General features: G+C 42.1%; 1 protein-coding gene across 4 annotated transcripts in view; it reads right to left on the bottom strand.

The window, feature by feature from the left end:
* Ap1b1 (adaptor related protein complex 1 subunit beta 1) overlaps nucleotides 1–19969 on the bottom strand; it is a 52692-nt gene extending 32723 nt beyond the window's left edge. For 3 of the 4 annotated variants that reach the window (XM_005007279.4, XM_063225981.1, XM_003478335.5), the window contains exons 1-2: nucleotides 19794–19969; nucleotides 2597–2659 (exon numbers count right to left, since the gene is read on the bottom strand). In XM_005007279.4, coding sequence (XP_005007336.1) covers nucleotides 2597–2633 — 37 coding nt within the window. In that variant the 5' untranslated portion in view covers nucleotides 2634–2659; nucleotides 19794–19969. The remainder of the gene's footprint in view (nucleotides 1–2596; nucleotides 2660–19793) is intronic. The other variant, XM_063225980.1, reaches the window with a different exon arrangement.
* Nucleotides 19970–21083: the final 1114 nt, after the last annotated feature.

Here is a 21083-nt window from a genome sequence, read left to right as displayed (position 1 = left end):
GCAGAATGCCTGGCACTCAGTGATCTGTGTTAAGAGTAACTGCTGCTAGGGTGGTGGTGTGTGCCTGTAATTCCAGCATTTGAGAGGCTGAGATAGGAGGATCATCACAAGTTTGAGGATAGCCTGGGTTTCAAAATGAGTTTAAGACCAGCCTGAACTACATTGCGAGACCCTGTGCAAAAACAAAACAAAACAAAAGTCACTGCTATTGTTATTAACTTACCATGTGACAGTCTGGCCTATTTTGTAGAATGGAGTTACCTGGGGTAGAGGTGAAGCAGGGACTACTACATGAAACAAGGTGCTGAAAAAGCACTTAGGTGGATTTATTGTGAGAAAAAAGGAAAACTAGTAGGCTTTTATTATGACTTAACAATGTGGTGCTCAGCAAAGATGAAAGACAGCAAATGTGATTACTTAAGAACAATAAAAGCACAGCCCAGGGAAAGCTGCAAGAAGGATATTGCTCAATGAAGCCAGGAGGAATCTGCAGATCTTGCAGTTGAAATTTACCAAGGAACACGTGCTTTTCTTCTGCAAGACAGTGACAGGCTGTGTTTGCTTGGTCTGGGATTCAAGAGACCACAATGTCCTTGACCCCAGACTTCTGCAGGGCTGCTCATCCTTTACTCACTGTGTGGTCAGATACAGTACAACTGCTATCAATTAACAGGTCCAGGTCCAAGGTTGACAGGGTGAACCCCCCATCTGACTACTTCTAAAATGATCCTCCCTCTATCAGGCTCCTAATTCCATTCAGTTATCAAGCTTACCTCCTCAGCCACATAAAAGGCATTCAATTCTCTCTACACCCAGCCCCCCACCAGCAGGTTCAGGTACCATCACATCTCATGGGAGCTGTCGCCCAATTCTCCCTGTCTCCCTCCAGCTTCTTCCCTTCCATCCTTTATTAGATTGTCTTCCTCATTTGAAAACTATGACTAATATCAGGTGACAGATATGAACACAGGTATCTCTTTCCAGACACCCCTAAAAGAAAACCTACCCAAAAAACCCTACCACTGACACTCTTATAACCCTAGCACTAAGTTCACATCCCTGCCCTGGCTCATCAGGCCTCACTCCACTTTTCTCTACGTGCCTCTCCTACCTTTTTATTGCATCATCCTCTTTGGCAAATTGTACTCAGGATCATTTTTTCTCCTTTCTAGAATGATTCATAGCTAGAGCATGCTCTTTTTCCCCTTCCCTATACCTTTGGGGGAAATCCACGTGGAGTTCTTCTACAGCCCATTGCACCTACTACCCTTTAGTTAAATACACGGTTAAATACACGGTTTTCCCAGCTCCACCTCCAACAGAGCCAGGTCAGAGACCCTGCTTGTCTTTTCCACTGCACATGGCAGGTGCTCAGTAAAAATGACTGTGGTTAAGCACACCGCAGGACACTTGCAGCCCAGTTACTTGGGAGACTGAGGCAGGAAGATCACTTAAGTCTAGGAGTTCAAAGCCAGCCAAGACCATATAGCCAAATACCATCTTTTAAAAGCAAAACAAAGATGAGTACAGTGGAACATGCCTATAAACCCAGAAGCTTAGGGGGCTGGGGCAGAGGACCATAATTTAAGGCCAGCCTGGGCAACCTGGCAAGACCCTGTCTCAAAATAAAAAATAAAAAGTCTGGGAATGTAGCTCAGTATAAAGGCCCTAACTTCAATCTCCAATACCACAAAAACAAAATAAAACAAAACCCAACTGGACCAATAAATCTAATCCCTGCTAAAGGCAGACTTCAGGATCTGGCTCAGCTAATTCAGCAAGAAACTTTCTATCTGGTCAGCAGGCCTGTGTTAATCTCACTTGGAAGGAAGAGAGGAGGGGGGAGCAAAGGCTGGTCAGAAAGATGCTTACAGGGTTAAAGCACACTGGTCAGCCAAAACAACATCCTCTATTTCCTTAAAAGCAGAAAAAACTCAAATCCCTAACAATACGCCTAGTTTAGCAAATTTCAGTGCACCAACTAAATTGACTTAATGTTGAGTCATTAGATTGTCGGGAAATATTTTTGATAATGTCAAATGAAAAACAGGACGAGAACTCTGGCTGTAACCATGAAAACACATGTCCATGAACAAGGACCAGATACAAACACACACACAGAGTGGGACTGTGTTTTCTTGTTCTTGCCCTACGAAAAAATATCTATTTAACTTAACTATGTATCTATTTAAATTAACTATTTTGAGCGATGAGGAATAAAGGGAGGCTTTTTCCCACCCCCCCCACCCCCAATACTTGGATCTAATGCTGTTTGCTTCCTAAGTTCAAAAAGCAGCATTTTTTTTTTTTTTTTTAAAAACAGGGTCTCACTATGCCACTCAGGCTGACATTGAATTCACTAGGTATGTGAGGCTGGCTTTGAACTCACAGTGATCTTTCTACCTCCATCTCCTGTGTGGTGAGATTATAGGCATGTGCCACCATGCAGCAAGGTAAAGAAGGTCTAGGCCATTCCCACTGGTGCCTCTAGGTCTCTAGCCCACCCCTCTTCTCCAGGCCCTGAGGAAGCAGGCAGAAGGGGGAAAGCAGGCAGTCAGGAAAAGAGGAGAGCAGGCCCACGATGAACACACAATACCTTTCTTGGTTGTGGTGAAATATTTCGAGTCAGTCATTTTGGTCCTTTATCCGTGGCAGGATTCTGCAAGACAGAGAAGAAAGGTGGTCTGAGCTGTGTTCCATTTCATTTTCAGTTAGGGTCACAGAGAGAAGAGAAAGAAGAGGAGAAGGAAGAAGATCCAGTACACATAGGCAGGGGAAGATAGCTGCTTATCTCGTTACGGGGCAAATGAACTGTTAGACCATGGCAGATCACATTTTGGAAAGTAATTCTGAGGAATCACATTTTTGAATATGTATCTCTTTTGACTCAGCAATTCTAAGAATCTCTCCCACAGAAATATCTCCATAAGAACACACAGGCTTTACTGCATTGCTATCTACAGAAACGCACCACTGGGAATAACTTAAATGCCAGTTAATAAGGGAATGACCTTATTAAAGGAATGACCAATAAGGGAATGACCTTAAGGGTACTCTGGAAGAGACTAATGGTTAAAAAGCACATAATAGTCAATTATAGCAGACCCCTTACGGCACTCACCTTGCCCAACTGGGTTCTAAATGCTTCCCATGTTTATTCATCCAAGGTTCCTAGAGAGGTACTCCCTATCATTACGTTATATAGGCAAATGAGCTTGAGAAAGGCCAAGTGTAAGGAGCTAGGAAGGTTTATTCTCTCCACAAATTTCTCTAAGCTTCAAAAACAGAGATATTTTGGATGTAACAACCCTGATGAAAAAGAAAAAAAAAAAAAAAAAAAAAACAGAGATATGTACTATTCATCTGTAGACAGGAACAGAATCTACACACTGAAGATTCTACAGTATTCCCTAAATCTACCTTGGCAATTTTCTTGAAGCATCTCTTAGGACATCTGCTAGTGCAAAACACACAGTGCAAAGTACTGGCAATAAGACAAGGAAAGTACAAAATTCCTCATTCATTCAGTAAACACTACTGGCCATGTACTATGTATTCCAGTAGTTCCTCTTGATGATAAAAGAGGCTACTGAGAGCCAAGTTACTCTAGATACATGACAGAAGCTTCCAGAATTGCTCTGAAGTTTATTAATAGGGATCATTTACTGAACCCCTATTAAAGCCAGGGGCCTACAAGCATTATCTTATTTAATCCAACCAGTAGGGAAATAACTCCATTTTAGATGAGAAAACAGGCTCAGAGATGTCATATAACTTGCCCAAAGTCACATGGCTTGTAAGTGGTTAGGCCAGGAGACCCACTCCAGTCTACCAAAGCTTGGTATTTATACTGTATTCATGAAATAATTCTGTTTCCCTCATCTGAAAGGGAAGACAGGTCTCTGACAGATGCTTGGACTGACAGATTCAGTCCAAGAAAACTGAGACTTCTAAGGATAACCTCCAATCTACCTGTAATTTTTCCTGGTATTAAAAAACTATAAGCCTAGGGACTGGGGATTTAGCTCAGTGGCGTAAGCGCCTGACTTGCAAGCAGGCAGTCGTGAGTTTGATCCCCGGTCCCAATAAAAAGGAAAAAGACAAAAAAGAAAAAAAAAAAAAACTACAAGCCTAGAAGAAATATCTGAACAGAGCGATCTCATTTTGCATTTTTGTTTTGATACTGGGAATTGATTTTATGTCTTGGGCTTGCCAGACAGGCGCTTTGCTGCTAAGCTATATCCCCAGTGCCAAACTCATTTTACTTTGTCCCTTCCGTTGCCTCTTTGGAAGGGATGCCAACATGCAGGCCCCCAAAATATTTCCATTCCATTCATTACTATGTGGGGGAAACATGAAAGGTGACAATGTGACAGATGTGAGGCATCATGAATCCTGTCATCATCTCTGGAAACTAAGCAACACAGCTTCTCTGCAGCCCAGATGTATTTTTCCAGGTTTGGCTTGTATTCCCAGTAAGAGGACACTAGAGATGTTCCCCAGCTAAGATTCTGTTTCAGTAATCAATATGGATTGTCTCAGGGTTGCCTTCAATTCTTTGTAGATTCTGTTAGAATAAAGGAACAAAAGCTTCGCTGACAAAACTACATAGAGAAAAAATATATAATTCTATTTTCCTCTTGCTTTGCAAAGTTAGAAGGGGAAGAAGGTCCTTTTCTACAGGAACTGCTGAAAAGAACAGAGAACATATCTGATGCTGCAAGTTCCACAGTGAGGCCTCTACCTTGCTGGTCCTCACAGCCTGAAGCTGGGCTGCAGATGGACCCACAAAGAAAGGAACACATGGGCATGCCACACAGCTCTGTCCACCCTCTCTTTCATGCTTGGCCCAAGCCTTTGCATATAGTGAGTGTTCAATTGATAGTTGTCCAAAGAAATGAAAAGGGGCCATTGGAAATCCCAGGGAAGCTCAGCCTACTCTCGGACAGCTCTGTTATGTAAGGAGCCAGCAGTTTGTTCTTTCTTTTAATAAAGCTAGAGTTTTTATTATAATGGTCAGATGGCTCCTGAGAGGGAGGATGGAAGTTGAAGGAAGAGTGAAGGCATAAGCCTTCTTCTGTTCAATTTTTTCTCTGGTTCCAGGACTTGAACTCATGACCTCCAGTTTGCCAGGCAGGTGCTGTGCTGCTAAGATATATCCCCAGCCTTTCAGTTGTTTCTAAGAGGAACTTAAACATCATTTTTCTCCCCTGCACACAGATAAAACCATTTTCTCAGAGAAACCTCACTAACCTAGAGATTTTTTCTAAAGTTTGGAGCATTCGCAGGTGAAAAAGATAATGGGATTTCTGCTATACCATAAAACGCTGTTGGGTTCCAGAAGCCATATTTATTTGAGATTGTAACTGGCAAAAGTGTCCAAAGCAGGAGGATGTTCTGTTCTTCAAGGTTAAATGGAATGTAAGAAAGCAAAAGGAGCTACAACTTAAAGAGCCACAAAAGGTAACTTTTGCCCCTCCTACAACTACTTATTTATTTATTTATTTATTTATTTCAGTGGTGCTGGAAATTGAACCCAAGGCCTTGTGCATGCAAGGCAAGAACTCTACCACTGAGCCATATCCATAGCCATCCTCCCAACATTAAGTCTAGAAGAAAAAAACAAAACCAATAGAACTATCTAACTTCAGGGCTGCTCAGTTCTTTCTTTCTTCCATGGTAGAGAGGAGTGTTAGGGGCTCTCTTCATCTGCAGGTACAACAAAACAATTGGGGGCCCTGAATTTCCTGGACCTAAGCTTTCAGTGACAGATCCAAGTGTCCTATGTAACTGTGCAAAAGGAGGATGGGGTGGAAAAGCTTCTCTATTTGAAAATTTAAAAAGGACTGAAGTCAGGTGTAGTGCCCACACCTAGAGTCTCAGCTATTCAGGAAGGCTGGCTGAGGCAGAGGGCATCTTGGGCCCAGGGCTTCAAGGACAGCCTGAGTTACATAGTGAGAATCTGCCTTAAAAAATAAAAACGCTAAAGCAGCAGAATCAGCTAGTTAAACCAGCATGGCTGCTGATAGCTCTGCAGTAGAGCTTCTGATGATATGCCTGCTTTTACAGGTGGTAAGCAGAGCTTTTAATGACATTTCTTTTAGAGGTGTTAAGCAATTAACTATTACAATTTGTAATTATCCCCTAGTCTGCTGACATAGGCTGTTGCTTATTTCTGCAGTATCTGTTTCACAGATCTCCCTGCATAGAACCCAGTGAGACTGATGATATAGAAATTGTATCCCTCTGAAGCTGATTACATACAGGAAATTAAAACAGGAACAAGTGAAAATTCCATACACGTACAAAGTGATCCCAAAGCACTATATCAAAACAAAACAAAACAAATCCTTACTTCACTGTGAAAGCTCTCTCACAGACATTGAGGGAGGCTATCTCCTTTCCAAATGCCAGTACAAATTAGATGCCAGTGCAAGAAAGATTTTGTGCACTCTCTGCAGGAATGGAAAAAACCCTACAGTTCAGTCCTAGAGGAACTTGCACTTACAGATGCCATAAGAAAGGTGATTTTGGGGCTGGGGATTTAGCTCAGCGGCATAAGCGCCTGCCTTACAAGCAGGCAGTCATGAGTTTGATCCCCGGTACTGATAAAAAGGAAAAAGACAAAAAAAAAAAAGTGATGTTCTTGGCACTGTCAAGTTGTTGCCATACATTTCTATCCCATGGAAGCCAAAGAGGCAAAGACCTTGATCTCTAACAAATCTGATCAGGTGAATGAGCCACATTTGAAAGCAACTAACCAATTTAGGCAAGAAAATGCTTAAGGATTTGAACCTCATCTTTGGAAGTGACAGAGAACATTTTAAGTAGTAGTTAAAGGGAATTTTTGGTTAGAAATTGCTTTGGGCAGTGTAATGAGTCACTTGTGTTAAGGAGACTGTATTTTGGGTTGAGAGTCCCTTCAATTTTAGCATTTATAAGCCAAAGAATGCCTAAAGGGGACAATACAGTCAAAATTAAAAGAAAGGCACTTACAACAATTGGTTTTGGACTTAAGGAGTCAACGCACCTGTCTCCACCTCAGGTCAACCTTCCCAAACCCACAGAAGATTATGATTTTAATTCCACAGTCCAGAATCAGTTCCTGTTAACATCTATAAAGGAAGTGAATAATAAAGCCTAAAATATAGTAGTTTTCTCTTTAAGTTTTCTAGAATGATAGGCTCTCAGTGAGAATCACTGACACACTGGGCTGGGACAAAGATGTAATGTAATCTGAGTAGAAAATTAGGTTGCAGAAAAGGAGAAAAATTTTTAAAATATTTTTACTTAATATCGTCATAGATTTTAAATCAGACATGGTGGTACATGTCTCTATAACATTATAATGTAAGCAGAAGATGCAAACACTTAAGCTACAGTGACAGAAATCATATCAGTGGCTGCTGATCTGGAAGGGAGCCCATAAGCCCTCTGGGGGTGCTGTAAATGGTCTGTATCCTGATGCTGATATTGGCCCACATTGTGCACCAAAAAGCTGACCTGAAATTTTCTTGGTGTAAGCTCTACAAATATTAAAAACAATTTTTCAAAATAATGATGTAACAATTTACTTTCTTGGAAAAGAAAAAAGGGAGATTGGAATATTGTATAATTTAGTGTGACATAAAACCTAGATAGACATCTTAAAGAATTCATGAATTTAATTATATAAAAATCAAGTTTTTAAACTGGGTATGGTGGTGCATGTCTATAATCCCAGCACCGAGGAGACGAGACAGGAGGTTAGCCATGAGCTCAAGGACAGCCTGGGCTACACACTGAGTTCAAGGCCAGCCTGAACTACAGACAAGACTACCTCAACATTTAAAAAAAAAAAGAAAAAGGGATGAAGAGCTGGGGTCAATCCCCAGTACAAATAAATAAAGCAAGGAATTGAGGGGGAAAAAAAGTACTGTACATCTACCCAAAAACACTCATTCTTCAATGTCAGCTAAAAAAAAAAATCCCTGCTGTCCCAGAGGCGCCTCCTCTTCACTCACCTGAGTCCTGACAGACTCAATTGTCTCAGACTTCTCCACAGTTCTCCTCATGCCTTTAATTTAGGATCTGCCCTGTTTAATGCTGTCAAACCTGTGACTGGCAGTATGCCTGGCACATTCTAAGAGCTCATCAAATGTTTGCTGGCATTAAGAATGAAAAGATGGGTTCCTGGAGAAGCCTGAAAACCAGGACCCATAAGAGGTAACACAAAAGAACTGTGACAAGCGCCAGACAGTAAGGACTGGGCATACTGGGAATATAAGCCTTTGCAGTAAACTTTCAACAAACAAGGCAAGGTTGATCCAGTGCCCCTGCCAAGAAGTCTGGCTTTGCTGTCAACAGCTGTGTGACTTCAGGCAAACCCCACCATCTCTAGCCCTTACTCTCTCCAACTGTCAAACAAAAATTTAACCAGATAATGTGTTTTCAATAAAGGCAGAACTGTTCTGGTTAAAGTAAGACTGGGGAACCTAGAGGTTAGTTCATTCCACTATGTCCTCCTCCTCCTCCTCACAAAGAGTCCTGAACACATCCTATGATTCCAAGGCATGGTCTGAAAACAAGTCTACTAAATGACAGAATTCTTCCCACATTTCACATGCTATTGTTGCCTACTCACTGAGGGACCCATTTTCCCACCAATGGGCATTATTTCTTGGGTGTCAAACAAGAGAAGTGAAATATGATCATTCTAAGAGCATACCATAAGACATTTATGAGATGAAAGAACAAATTCAGCCAGTAAACTTTATTAGGTCTTTGGTTGGAAGGAAAACAATAACGAGTCAAGTAGGAAAGGATTTTTTTTTGGTCTTTTTTTTTTTCTTTTGGAGACAGGATCTTACTATGCAGTTTAGGCTGGCCTCGAGCTCACTTTGTAGCCAGACTGACCTCAAATTCACAATTATTGATCCTCCTGCCTCAACCTCCCAAGTGCAGGGATTACTGGCATGTGCCACCACATCTGGCAATTATTTATTCATTTTGGTACCAGGAATCGAACTCACGACCTTGCCCTTGCCAGGCAAGTGCCTATGCTGCTGAGATAAATTCCCAGCCCTGAAGGAAAGGATTTTAATTCCCCAAAAGGCTGGACAATGGCCAGGGGAAGGCCTTTGTTAGTCTCAGGGCAGTGATTCTTGTTAGCAGAGGCTCTGCAATTAGGTAAGTGTGCAACTGGTAGCACTAGCACATGCAGTGCACACCATCAGTACTCAGTGAATTAATGAGGGAGCTGATTGGTGTAGGATGGCCAAGGATACAGCTGTAGGAAAAGCAGAAAGGGACATCGGATAAGGTTGTCATGACCCATTTCTACATGCAATTTGGGCAGAGAAAACTGATCTGTGAGGTCTGTGTTAGAGGATTCAACTACTGAACTCATTCCTGATGAAAGCTATTCAGAAACCTGCTCCCAGGCACATGGAGCCCAAGGCCACTCAAGACTAAAGGAAATATTAAATAAAAGGGGCCAGTGTAGTATTGCCATATTTTCTGCACCTGAAACAGAAAAGCCACACTTTGATTGTTCCATATGCTTGCAATTCTGTCTCAAGGAGCTGATTCATGCCACAAACAGTCCCCTTGTCTGTGCACTTGCTTCTAGGAAGCTTAAAGTCTGACAAAGACAATTATTTTAGCCATCCCTCCTCACCTAAGAGACTCCTTTTATTTTTTATTTAACTTGTTTATTTGATTCTTTTTATAGTGCTTGAGGTTGAACTCAGTGCCTTGTGCAAGCCAGGAAAATGTTCTAACCAATGAGGGGCAAATCCTACACAACGGTCTCTATTTTTGTTCTCCTGGTACTGGGGATTAAACTCAGGATCTTTGCATTGAGCTATATCCCCAGTCATTCAGATATATGTATTTTGGTACCAGGGATCGAACTCATTATCTCATACTTGCCAGGCAGGTGCTTACACCACTGAGCTAAATCCTGGCCCTAAATAATTATTTTTTAAGACAAGGTTTTGTAGGGCTGCAGATTTAGCTCAGTGGCACTGGCAAGCACAAGGTCAAGAGTTTGATTTCTGGTACAAAAAAAAAAAAAAGACAGGGTCTTGCTAAGCTGCTGAGCTCAAACTTGATACCCTCCTGCCACAGCCTTCCAAAATACCTGATTTTACAAGTATGTGCCGCATGGCTGGCAGAAAGTTTCCAAAAAGGAAAAGGTTCTGTAATCCCAGCACTTGAAAGGATGAGGCAGGTGGACTGCCATGAATTTGAGGGCAGCCTGGGCTACATAGTAAGTTCAAGGCCAGTCTGAACTACTCAGCAAGACCCTGCATCAGTTAATTTATTGATTAGTTATAATTGTCTTGATTAACTAATTAAAAGGAAAAGGGTCCTTACAGGTAAGTGCTAAAGTTCATGTCACAGACAAGGAAGCAGGTTAGCCCAACTCGGTGATTACAAGGTGACTCAGCAGTCGAGAAAATGGATTTCAGATTTTCTGAGACAATGTGGTTGCCAAACTCACACAAATGGGCTTTTCCAAGTTAGTTCAGTAACTATGGGAAGACAAATCAGACACACAAGCAAGGTTTTCTTATGTGAGAAACCCAAAACATAAATAAAGACCAAAAATAAGACAACAGGGAACAGGAGATAGATGTTTTGCAAATGAGAAGGGGATAGGAAGGGAAAGAGATGTAAAATGAATTACGATGTGTAATGTGGGGCTGGGGATTTAGCTCAGCGGCATAAGCGCCTGCCTTGCAAACAGGCAGCCGTGAGTTCAATCCCCGGTACCGATAAAAACGAAAAAGACAAAAAAGAAAATGAAAAAAAAAAGATGTGTAATGTACATATACCAACTCCCCACAATGAATGGAATCATCATGTACTGCAAACATGTACTGATAAAATTAAAGAATTTTTTAAAAAAGAATACAACTTGTGTTTCTTTTCAAGCTCATCAAGAATTTCAGAAGAGGCTAGGCATATAAATAAAGCACTCCGGAGGTTGAGGCAGGAGGATCATCCTAAATTCAAAGCCAGCCTAGACTACATAGTTCAAGGCTAGCCTAAATACATACCAAGACCCTGTCTCACACACACAAACAACCACACATATACACACACACAAAAGGAAAATGTGGTAGTGGTAGAAGTAATGGTCAATGAATGTGCATCACAGTCTATGCACGATGTAAAAAGGTTTAAATTTAATCCTTACAATAATCTGTGAAAAAAGCTTTAATGATAATTATGCACACACAAACACATGCACACATATACACACACATAAACACATGCGCACACACACATACACAAAGCCTCCCCCAAAAAAGTTATACACACTTTAGAAAAAGAAGTTGTATAAGTATTTTTTTTGTATAAATATTTTAATACTTAATTTATTGAGACATCACAAAAATCCTAACATGCATGTGGACAAAGCAGTCAATCTACTGGGAGTCAATATCTGGTGTGCATTAAAATATTTATATATACAAATTCTTTTCCTGAAATATGTATATTTTGGAGGGGCAGATTCTGTGTATGTGTGTGCACACGTGCACATGCACACGCGCACGCCTATCATCAACTTTTGGTGATCTTTCTGGCTCACTCTCCTGAGGCCTACCATGTATTGGGATAATAAGCAAGTACCAGCATGCCTCAGTAAAAGGTTTTAGTAATTTTTTTGTACCAGAAATTGAACTCAGGGCCTTGCACTTGCCAGGCAGGCACTTATGCTGCTGAACTAGATCCCAAGGCCAGGTTTTAATAATATCAAGTTCTTCAAGGAGGAGACTGAAGCCCAAAATGTCAAGGCATTTGTTTGGCGTTACATAGCTAAAACATGGTAATCAACATTCTCTACCACTGCTCTGTGGTAAGGACACAAGTTCCACTCTGTCCAGCAAAGCGACTCCTCTGAATAAATCCCTGGCAGAAACACATGTTTCAGGCTAAAGGGTAGATGAATCCTCAAAGAATACCTTGGATGTTTAATGACAGACTATTTTAAGATCAGCCCTTGTACCCTGGACAATACACATACCAAGTTTAATAAAAGGCCGCATGCAAGCCTGTCTGGATGAGCTTGCCAAGTTATGGGCTTCTTGGGATTTGGCTGAAACTTGATTAATCAAAATCAATCTCCTGAGGCCCATTAGCAATTAAAGGTTTCAAAATGAAAAGGATTCAAAGACAGACAAATGCCACATGCAAGCAAAAAAAAAAAAAAAAAAAGTTTTTTCTTAAGTACTGAAAAGTAAATCCAGGGCCTTTGCACTAACCTATATCCTTATACTTTAAAAATTAAAAAAAAGGGGGGCTGGGGATTTAGCTCAATGGCATAAGCACCTGCCTTGCAAGCAGGCGGTCGTGAGTTCGATCCCCAGTACCGATAAAAAGAAAAAAAATTTTTTTTGACACACAGTCTTGTTAAATTGCCCAAGCTGGTCTCTTGAATTTGTGATCCTTCTGTTTTAGCCTCCCAGGGTGCTAGGATTACAGACATGTGCCAGCATGTCTGGCTAAGCAATATTCTCGCATCAGCACTGGATTTCTAGAACCTCATTCTAGAATTAGGTGCCAGTTCTCAACTAATTTACATGCAATACTGTGTAGAAAAATCAGCTGCCAAGAAAAAGGAAAGTTTCTCTGTACTCTTCTGGAAAGTTTGCAAATTAATCAAAGTGAGGAAAAAGAGGCCAAACACCACAGAAATGACTCCTTGTGATCTCTGTTCTTCCATCTATACAGTGGAGACATTTTTCTGGAGAACCATTTACTCACTAAGCACAATGTTGAATGCTGTCTACTGCATGCCTGGAACAGTGCCCCACACAGAAGCATATATAGTAAATGAAGAGCAGTCTTTTCCCATTAGACTCTTGCAAAGTCAGAGGCTGAGAAAAGGACTCCAGAGGAAGAGAAAGATGATCTTGCCTTCCAGATAACTGCCACCAAAGTTCAGAGGAAAGCTAGATGTTAGTTGCCTGCCTGTAATTTCAGTATGCTTGGAGGTTGAGGCAGGAGGATGGCAAGTTAAGAGTCCAGCATGGGCAACTTGGTGAGACCCTGTCTTAAAATAAAAAATAAACGTTTCGGAATGTAGCTCAGTGCAAAGACCTGGGTTCAGTCTTCAGTACTACACCTATCTACCAAAAAAGCTCAGCAGAGGAGGGTTCTAAGATGGGTAAAGCATCACAAAAAGTCGTCTTAGATGAACAGCTTGGCTGGACAGGTCAGCTTTAGAAAGGGAGGAATGGAGGCAACATGAAGAAGACTCACTGATGCCAGATGTAAGGAAGGAAGGAACTAAAAACAGCAGAGCGACTACCAGTGTTGACTCTGAAGGCTCAATGCTAAGTGATTTGCAGCTTCTCTCTCATTTCATTCTCAAGATAATCCACTTAAAAACAAGGGATTAGGGGCAAAGAGGAAAGGCAAGTCCTAGGCCCAAGCAAGCCTGTGTGTTCACAAGTCTGAGAATCTTCACCTGGCTGGGGGCAAGGACTTGGAAGGGGGAAAGGAGCAGATAAAGTTAAGAAGGAATGAGCTTCAGGATGACCTTGTATGCCAGGCTGTACTGGACTCTGCTGGGAAAAGACAGAGGTTTTGTTCAATGACAGATCTTTCACCGACAAACATTTGACACCACTGATCACTGCTTCTTCCCTGAGGGCTTTCTTTCTGTGGATTCCAGGAGGTCCTACCCATTTACCCTCTTAGCCACTTGTGTATGCCTGCTTAGTTTCTCCTTCAACATCAGAATGTCCCAAGGGTTCTTGGCCTTTCTTCTCTTTTTCATCTATGCTATTTCATCTCTTGGTGATCTCGTACAGTGTCACAGCTTTAAGCATCATTTACAAGCTGACAACTCACAATCTTATATTCCTGAACCCAAACTCTTCCTTGAACTTTTATATCCAAACCACCTAGCTGACATCTCCACTTGAATGTCTTAATTAGCAGGCAACTCAAACTGAGTATGATAAAAACTGACCTCCAACTAACTGCCTTCCCTCAACAAGTTCCTCCTACAGTCTCACCATCTAGTTACTGCCAACACCATATTCAACAGGTGAAAAACCTCAGTCACCTTGACATCATACTCTCTTTCTCTCATTTGTCAGGAAGTCCTATTTGGGGCACCTTCAGAATGAATCCAGTCTAAGAAGTGGCTTCATCACTTTAAGCTGGCCCCATTCTACCCATGTTGCTCCCACCCTGCTCCTGACAACACTGATCCCATTACAATCTAAGACAGCAACATTCCTCTGCTTGATATCCTCCAACAGTTACCTGTCTTGCTCAAGAATAAAAAGCTTAAGGTCTACCATGGTCTCATAGTCCACAAGGCTCTGGATGAGATGCACTCTTTGTCTCTGCCATTACCTCTTCAAATTCTTCTCCCCATTTCCTCTTCAGCTCCAGCCACATAGGCTTCTTTGCTGAACACTGAACACAATAGGCATGTCTCCACTGCAGGGCCTTTATCCATGCTATTGCCAGGAAGGCTGTTTTTCCAGTTAGCCTCATGGCTCAGACTCTTTTTTTTTTTTTTCCCCAAGGTGCACGAATCCAAATGGCTCAGACTCTTAAATCTTGGCTCAAATGCCACTATCTCATTGAGGCCTTCTCTGACCACTTTATTTAAAATTGTACACTCCTCCAACCATCTTCACCACTTTCTAACCCTCTTTCCTCCTTTTTTCCATCAAAGTTCTTATCACCTGTACACTAGAAAATGTACTATATATTATATGCTATAAAATATACTTAATTGTCTCTTTCTTGTCTCTTTGTCTCTTACAAGAGACAATTGTGAATGTAATGTAAATTCTAGAACAGCAAAGACTTTGTCTGTTTTGTTCACCAATGTATTCCTAACTCCTATCTGTAGAGCAGGAAAATAGGCACTCAATAAATATTTTAATGACTAGTGTTCAAATATCTTCTTAGGGAATCTGCAATGCCAGTTGGACAGTAGCTTCCCAATGTTCCATTCACCAGGTCTGCCAGGATCAGAGATCCACCTGCTCCGGGTGTCAAGCTGTTTTGACTACTGAACATGCCAGATCCCTTCCCAATCCATTTTATAGCCTATAACTGGAAGGTGAGTAATGAAGAGAGAGAGAGAGAAAGAGAGAGAGAGAGAGAGAGAGAGAGAGAGAGAGAGAGAGAGAGAGAGAAGAGCAAAGGCTAGAAGATGAGGAGGTAACCTTTGAAATGGAAGAAACATTCAGCACTTTGTTCAGTGAAGCTGGGTCACTATCATCTGCTCCCACAGGCTCCCACAGGCTCCCACAGGCTCCCACAGGCTCTGAGAGTAAGCAAACCATAGGAGCAAGGGGTCTGGCGATATGTGAACACAGTCGAACTCTACCCTTGTGTTCATAACTCTCCAGGCCCAACTCTCCAGGCCCATAGGCCCTGTGTTTCACTAAGTGCTACATTCTCACTGCTTCTGTACTTAATGATTTCCCTGCCTGCGCTGTTCTCTCTTGCTTCAATTTATCTTTCAAATCACAGCTCAGATGACATCACTTGAAAGATACCTTCCCTGCACCTACTGTATTAAGAAGGTATTTTTCTGTCCCCACCCGTTAGTCTTTTTTCAAATTTTTCATATATTTACTGAACGCCTTCCATGTACAAGAAGCTATTGCACATGCTAAGGATGCAACAGTGAACGAGACAGATAAAAATCCTCCCCTTCATGGAGTTCACACCCTATTAGTGGTCTGAGACCATAAGCAAGAAAAATATGTAAAATATACAAAATTTCAGATAGCAGTAAATGATTTTGAGGCAAAAAGAGCAGGGAAGGAGGATCATGGTGGCAGTGGTGTTAGAGAGCTGAAATTTAACTACCATGGTTACAGAAGGGCTCCTTGAGAAGGTGACAGGTGAGATCATATGGAGAAAAAGTCTGCTAAGCAAAACTCAAGGAGCTGGGAGTGTGACTCTGGTAGAGTGGCCCGAGACCAGCATCACAGAAAGATAGAGAGAAGGAAAGAGAAAGGAGAGAAAAAGGAAGATGAGGATGAGGAAGAGGAAGAACAGAAAGAGAACAAAGGGAAGGAGGGAGGGATAAAATAAGGAAGGCAGACAGGCAAAACAGGGCAAGGTAAGGATTCTGGGCTTTTGCTTAGTGAGCTGGGAGCCTCTGCAGCATTCTGAACAGAGGAGTCCTGAGATCTGGCTAACACTTTAACAGGATCTAGGGGCTACATCTTTTGGTTTTTCCTCATGGCTAATTAGTTTTTCAATCAGAGCATGATGTTTAGGAACCTAGAACAGTAGCTCCACCAACAGGAGATAATCTAAGAACAAGAGGTTTGTGAAGACAAAATAAGTCAACACATACAAAGCCTTTGGAGTCTCTTGCCCATTTTATAGCCAAGTGGATTTGATAAATATTAGCCACCATTATTCTCCACAGGGAGAGTGTTTACCATCTCTTTGCTCCACCCTACTTATCTGGAATCTCTGGACACTCTGGTGGTAACAATGGTAGTTCAAGTTAATCTACCGCTAGTCCCACATTTCTCTCAATCTTTCTGGGATGACATGAGGATGGACATCACTTCAATAGTGCTTTGAATCCCTTAGGAGTCAAGGAACCCTAATATTAATTCACTTATTTATTCATTAAAATTGTGCACTGACTGCACCACACTTCTCACCAAGTGCTAGAAACCCACAGTTAAGATAAGTGCTTGTGAACACTTTTTACTAAGACAGTGCAGTAAACAATCATGCCCACGGTGACTGTTGCTACAGGACACCAAGGAAGGATATCCAGCTCAGGTCTACAAGCTGGAGACCATCTCAAGGGAACCATCAAATAGCGCCTCAGCAAAGGTCAGGTGGGGGTTGGGGAGCAGAAAATGAGATTCAGGCAGAAGCAGCACAAAGCAAAGACAGATACAGACGCTGGGCTTGCAGAAGTGGACGCCATTGAGTTTCACTGCAGCTTAGGAGGTGGAAGTATAAAGTAGAAGGATGAAAAAGAAGACCAAGAAGGAGTCAGAACCCAAAAACCTCAAATGGCATGTTAAGAAAAGTGAGTTTTAAATTGAGGGCAATGAGGAGCCACTGATGGATTTTCAAGCAAGATTTTCTTTTTAAGGATTCCCCCACCCATTCAGGTGGTACTTTCTCTCTGGGGCATTTGTTCCTGTTTGTGTAGAGATAAAGAATAAAAACTTTCTTCTAACTTGTGATAATATCAATGACTCACTCATCTTAGGCAAAAAGATATGTTCAGAAAGAGAAATATCTTCAAGCAACAGATGTCCCACAACTTTTACAAATACATCAATGTACACAATCCATATCGAAGGCATGCTTGTTTACTGCTAGCACTTGAAGTTTTAGTGCCTGGAGAGAAAGACACACAAGTTTTAAGGATGAGTAGCAAAAGATGAAAGTCCAAGCCCAGACTCTGTAGGACCAACAGACTAAACTTGTTCTGAAACACTTTTAGGAAGTGAAACAAGAAGGGTGAGAGAAGTCCTGAGTACATAAAAGTCTGTTTGCAGAAGGAAGCAACACCCGAAAAGCCAGGCTTGCCAGTCTTCTTCAGACACAGGCCCCAGCAGGCATCATCTGGCTTAGGGTCAAAGCACCCTCATAATTACAGGTTCTACATAATTTCCTCATTCCACACCCACAGAAACTGGGGGTGGGGTAGGGGCAGGGGTGGTCTGTATTATTTTAGATTGAGGTTATGAGACTCAGTTAAAGTAAATTGTCCAGATCACGTTACCACTGTGAAGCTGCTGATCTGGGGTTGGAGACCAAGACTGACTGATGGGGAGCAAGGAGTGTTTTTTCTACTGTAATTCTGAGTCCTCCAAGCCACTCAGGATAAAGTTTCTGATCAATCCACACTCAACAGATATCTCCACACAACCTCTGAGGAATCTGGTTCTTTGAAAACAAGTAAAACTGCCCTTGTAACAGCTTCTAAGAGGTCAGAAAAGTCAGGCAGACTCAACTCAGGATGGAAAGCCAGATGCTCTGAGTTGTGTGCATGTTCCTACTATTTGTGATGAGTTGCTTTATTTCAAATCCTGCCCTGGTAGGGTGGGGATAAGGTGACAATAGTTTAAGTTTCTGTGAATTCAATGGGACAAGGAGAATAGATTGTAGTGTTAAAAAAAAAAAAAACAGTAACCACAATATAATATTATAATATTTATATCACAGCTTTTCAAACGTTCACAGGTTCCTTAAGGTTTACAGCATCCAGGAGAAGGTAGGAAGGCAGAGGTCTTTTCTGTTTGACTATTAAGGGAAAGTGAGGCAAAACTGGAGCAAATGAGTATTCGCAAAGGAATAAGGCTCAGATTCACAGATTCCATCCTTTTTGCTACCAAATCATCTCACCAATTTTCAGCAAAGATAACACAAACTTGCACATTTTTCACAAAGGTACCCTCCCATTGGGTACATTCTTCCAAACCTAGAGCCAAAGATCTGCTAACAGTCCTGTGTCTCCTCACTTTACTTAGGAATGAAGATCAACTAATTGATTCTGGATATTTGCTTCATGGATAGGCTGTTCTGTGTCTCACAGGTAACATTCAAGAAAATCTTAAAAATCTTGCCCTGAAAGGTGAACTACTGGGGCTGGAGATTTAGCTCAGCGGCATAAGCCCCTGCCTTGCAAGTAGGCAGTCGTGAGTTCAATCCCTGGTATCAATAAAAACATACAAACAGGGGCTGGGGATTTAGCTCAGCGGCATAAGCCCCTGCCTTGCAAGCAGGCGGTCGTGAGTTCAATCCCCGGTACCGATAAAAATGAAAAAGACAAAAAAAAAAAAAAAAAAAAAAAAAAAGGTGAACTACTTAAAGCAGCAGCTTGTAGAATATTTTTTTCTTAAAGAAAGTGCACTGAATGCTCCTCTTGAAGATCAGACAAGATGCAATAAAGCCACACCTTGACAAAGATCCATATAAATACAATGGTAGCTAAAAAAAAATTAAAATGATTCTCTACCCCATCGCTGCTCCAGCTTCTCCTTGCTGTCTGCACTTTGCCAGTCTCTAAAAACTTAGCTGGGGCCTGTGTCTGAGGAAGACTGGCAACTCTGGCTTTTGGGGAGTCGTTTCCTTCTGCAATTGAATAGCCTCTGCCAGTCAATTGACATATATGTGATTTAATCTTCTACTTTAGTGTTCTCATGAATAAAATGGGTGACTATAAGGTTTAACTTTAAATAAAGTGCTAAGCACAGTGCCTTGTACACAGTAAGAGCTAAATAACCATAGCCGGCATTCCCCTGGTTTTTGGCTTTAGTTCAGGTGGGTCCTCACTTCGTCACCTTGTTAACCCTTGGGATCCAAAGAACAAAACAAACCGAACCCTAGACTAGGAAGGAACAGGCGGCACAGGGCCATTTCTTGATTTTCCTCCCTTCTGGACCCTGGCAAAGAGATAAAGCCTTGAACTACGAGGAGGCCTCAAAAGAGTCCCGGAGATTAGTGTGAAGAGGGAAACTAGGGCCGGAAGAGAAGTTTTCCCTCTGGCCGGGGTGAATTCTTCGGAGCCCTGAGTCTCTGGGGCGGAAGCCTCAAGAGAGGCTGCAGACTGGGGTAGCCAGTGTGCGGGCAGTCGGTCGACCGGGCGCAAATGAATGAACACGCAGCCCCTCCTCCTCGTCCCGGTTTAGGGACGCTACGCGAGCCCCTCTAGCGCGCTGTCCTTTCCGTGACCTCTGACCCCGCAAGTCCTTTACCTCCAGTCCTTCACCTCAGACCCCCTTACACCCCGCTCTATTTCTTTCTCTGCTTCTTCGAGCTCCCTATTTCCTTACCCGAAGGTCCAAATGACACTCGGCGCCACGGCTTGGTTAGGTTTCGCAGCAAAATGTCCGCGGTTTTCTCCTCCGGACTCCACGGTGCGTACAAGCTGCCAGCCGCTCGGAGCCCCGCGGCTGTCACCTGCCGGGCGGAAGTGAGCAGCCCGCGCGCGGGCACTTCCGGTGGACGCACGGCCTGGGGGCGGGGTCAAGAGTACAACTCGAGGGGGGGTGGCGCCTAGGGGCGGGGCAAGAGAGGAAGCTGCGAGAAGGGTCGGGCTGTTTGGTGTTAACTTCTGCGGTCCGGTCGTGGTGTTGGCGCTTTAGTCCTTATAGCTCTCAAAACACTAGCCACGTGATTGCTAAGTAATGTAGTGTGATGGAATCAGAAAGGGTTCTGGAGACTTCGATCCGCGAGGTCCCCCTCGGTCTTACAGGCGGAGAAACAGGCTGTGAGAGGGACAGGATTTTAGTCAAGGTCACTTAAGAATGGGAGAGTCAAAAACAACAGCTGTAAATCTTGGCAAGCGCAAGACTGAAGCTGGTTTGCTAGAATGAAGCTAGACTGTTGAACTGCAGCGCTTTTGAGAATTCAGCGTTCTAGGGGAAAACATCCGATCTTGCAAGGAACTCCGTAATGTACCATTTCTATTTCACTGGGAACTTAATTGCTCAAGTCACCTCTTCCTAACTCTGCAACTATTAATTTTCTCTTCTTTCTGGATAATTGCTCTTCATCACCTTTAAAACATATAACCTCTACTGTTCCAATTTATTTTATTCAACAAATAATAGTGGCATTATAAAGAAATGGAAATATACTAGTAAGTAAAAGAAAACCAACCAAATAAATAAATAAATGAATCACATGTAAGCAATCTCATTCCCCTAAGACAATCACTGCAAATACAGTAAATATCTTCCTAGATTTGATATACCATCTGGTATTTTTTAGTGTATGTGCTGCCAAAGTTAACACTATCGTCTGGCATTTTTAACTTACAAAGATATTGGTACAACTTTCCCACTACAATAAATACGTTTGGTACAACTCTTCTAATAAAATAAATACTTTTCTACTTGGTACTTTCTAATACTAGTATAGTCTTCCATAATACAGTGGCAGGGTTTTTTGTTTTGGTTTGTTTTTGTTTTTGTTTTGTTACCAAGAACTGAACTCAGAATCTTGTGCTTGCTGGGTAGAATATGATGGTACTGCTATTCTTCCATATGACCCCTTAAAATTGTCTACTTAGGTTATCAACCCTTTCAATATTATAAAAGCTACATGGGGCCAAGGGTTTG

This window comes from Cavia porcellus, unplaced genomic scaffold (genome assembly GCF_034190915.1).
Source record: "Cavia porcellus strain 051 isolate PalLab524CR breed Dunkin Hartley unplaced genomic scaffold, mCavPor4.1 scaffold_16, whole genome shotgun sequence".
Classification (NCBI taxonomy): domain Eukaryota; kingdom Metazoa; phylum Chordata; class Mammalia; order Rodentia; family Caviidae; genus Cavia; species Cavia porcellus.
The sequence above is the reverse complement of the archived record's forward strand: the minus strand, read 5'-3'. Positions and strand labels throughout refer to the sequence as shown.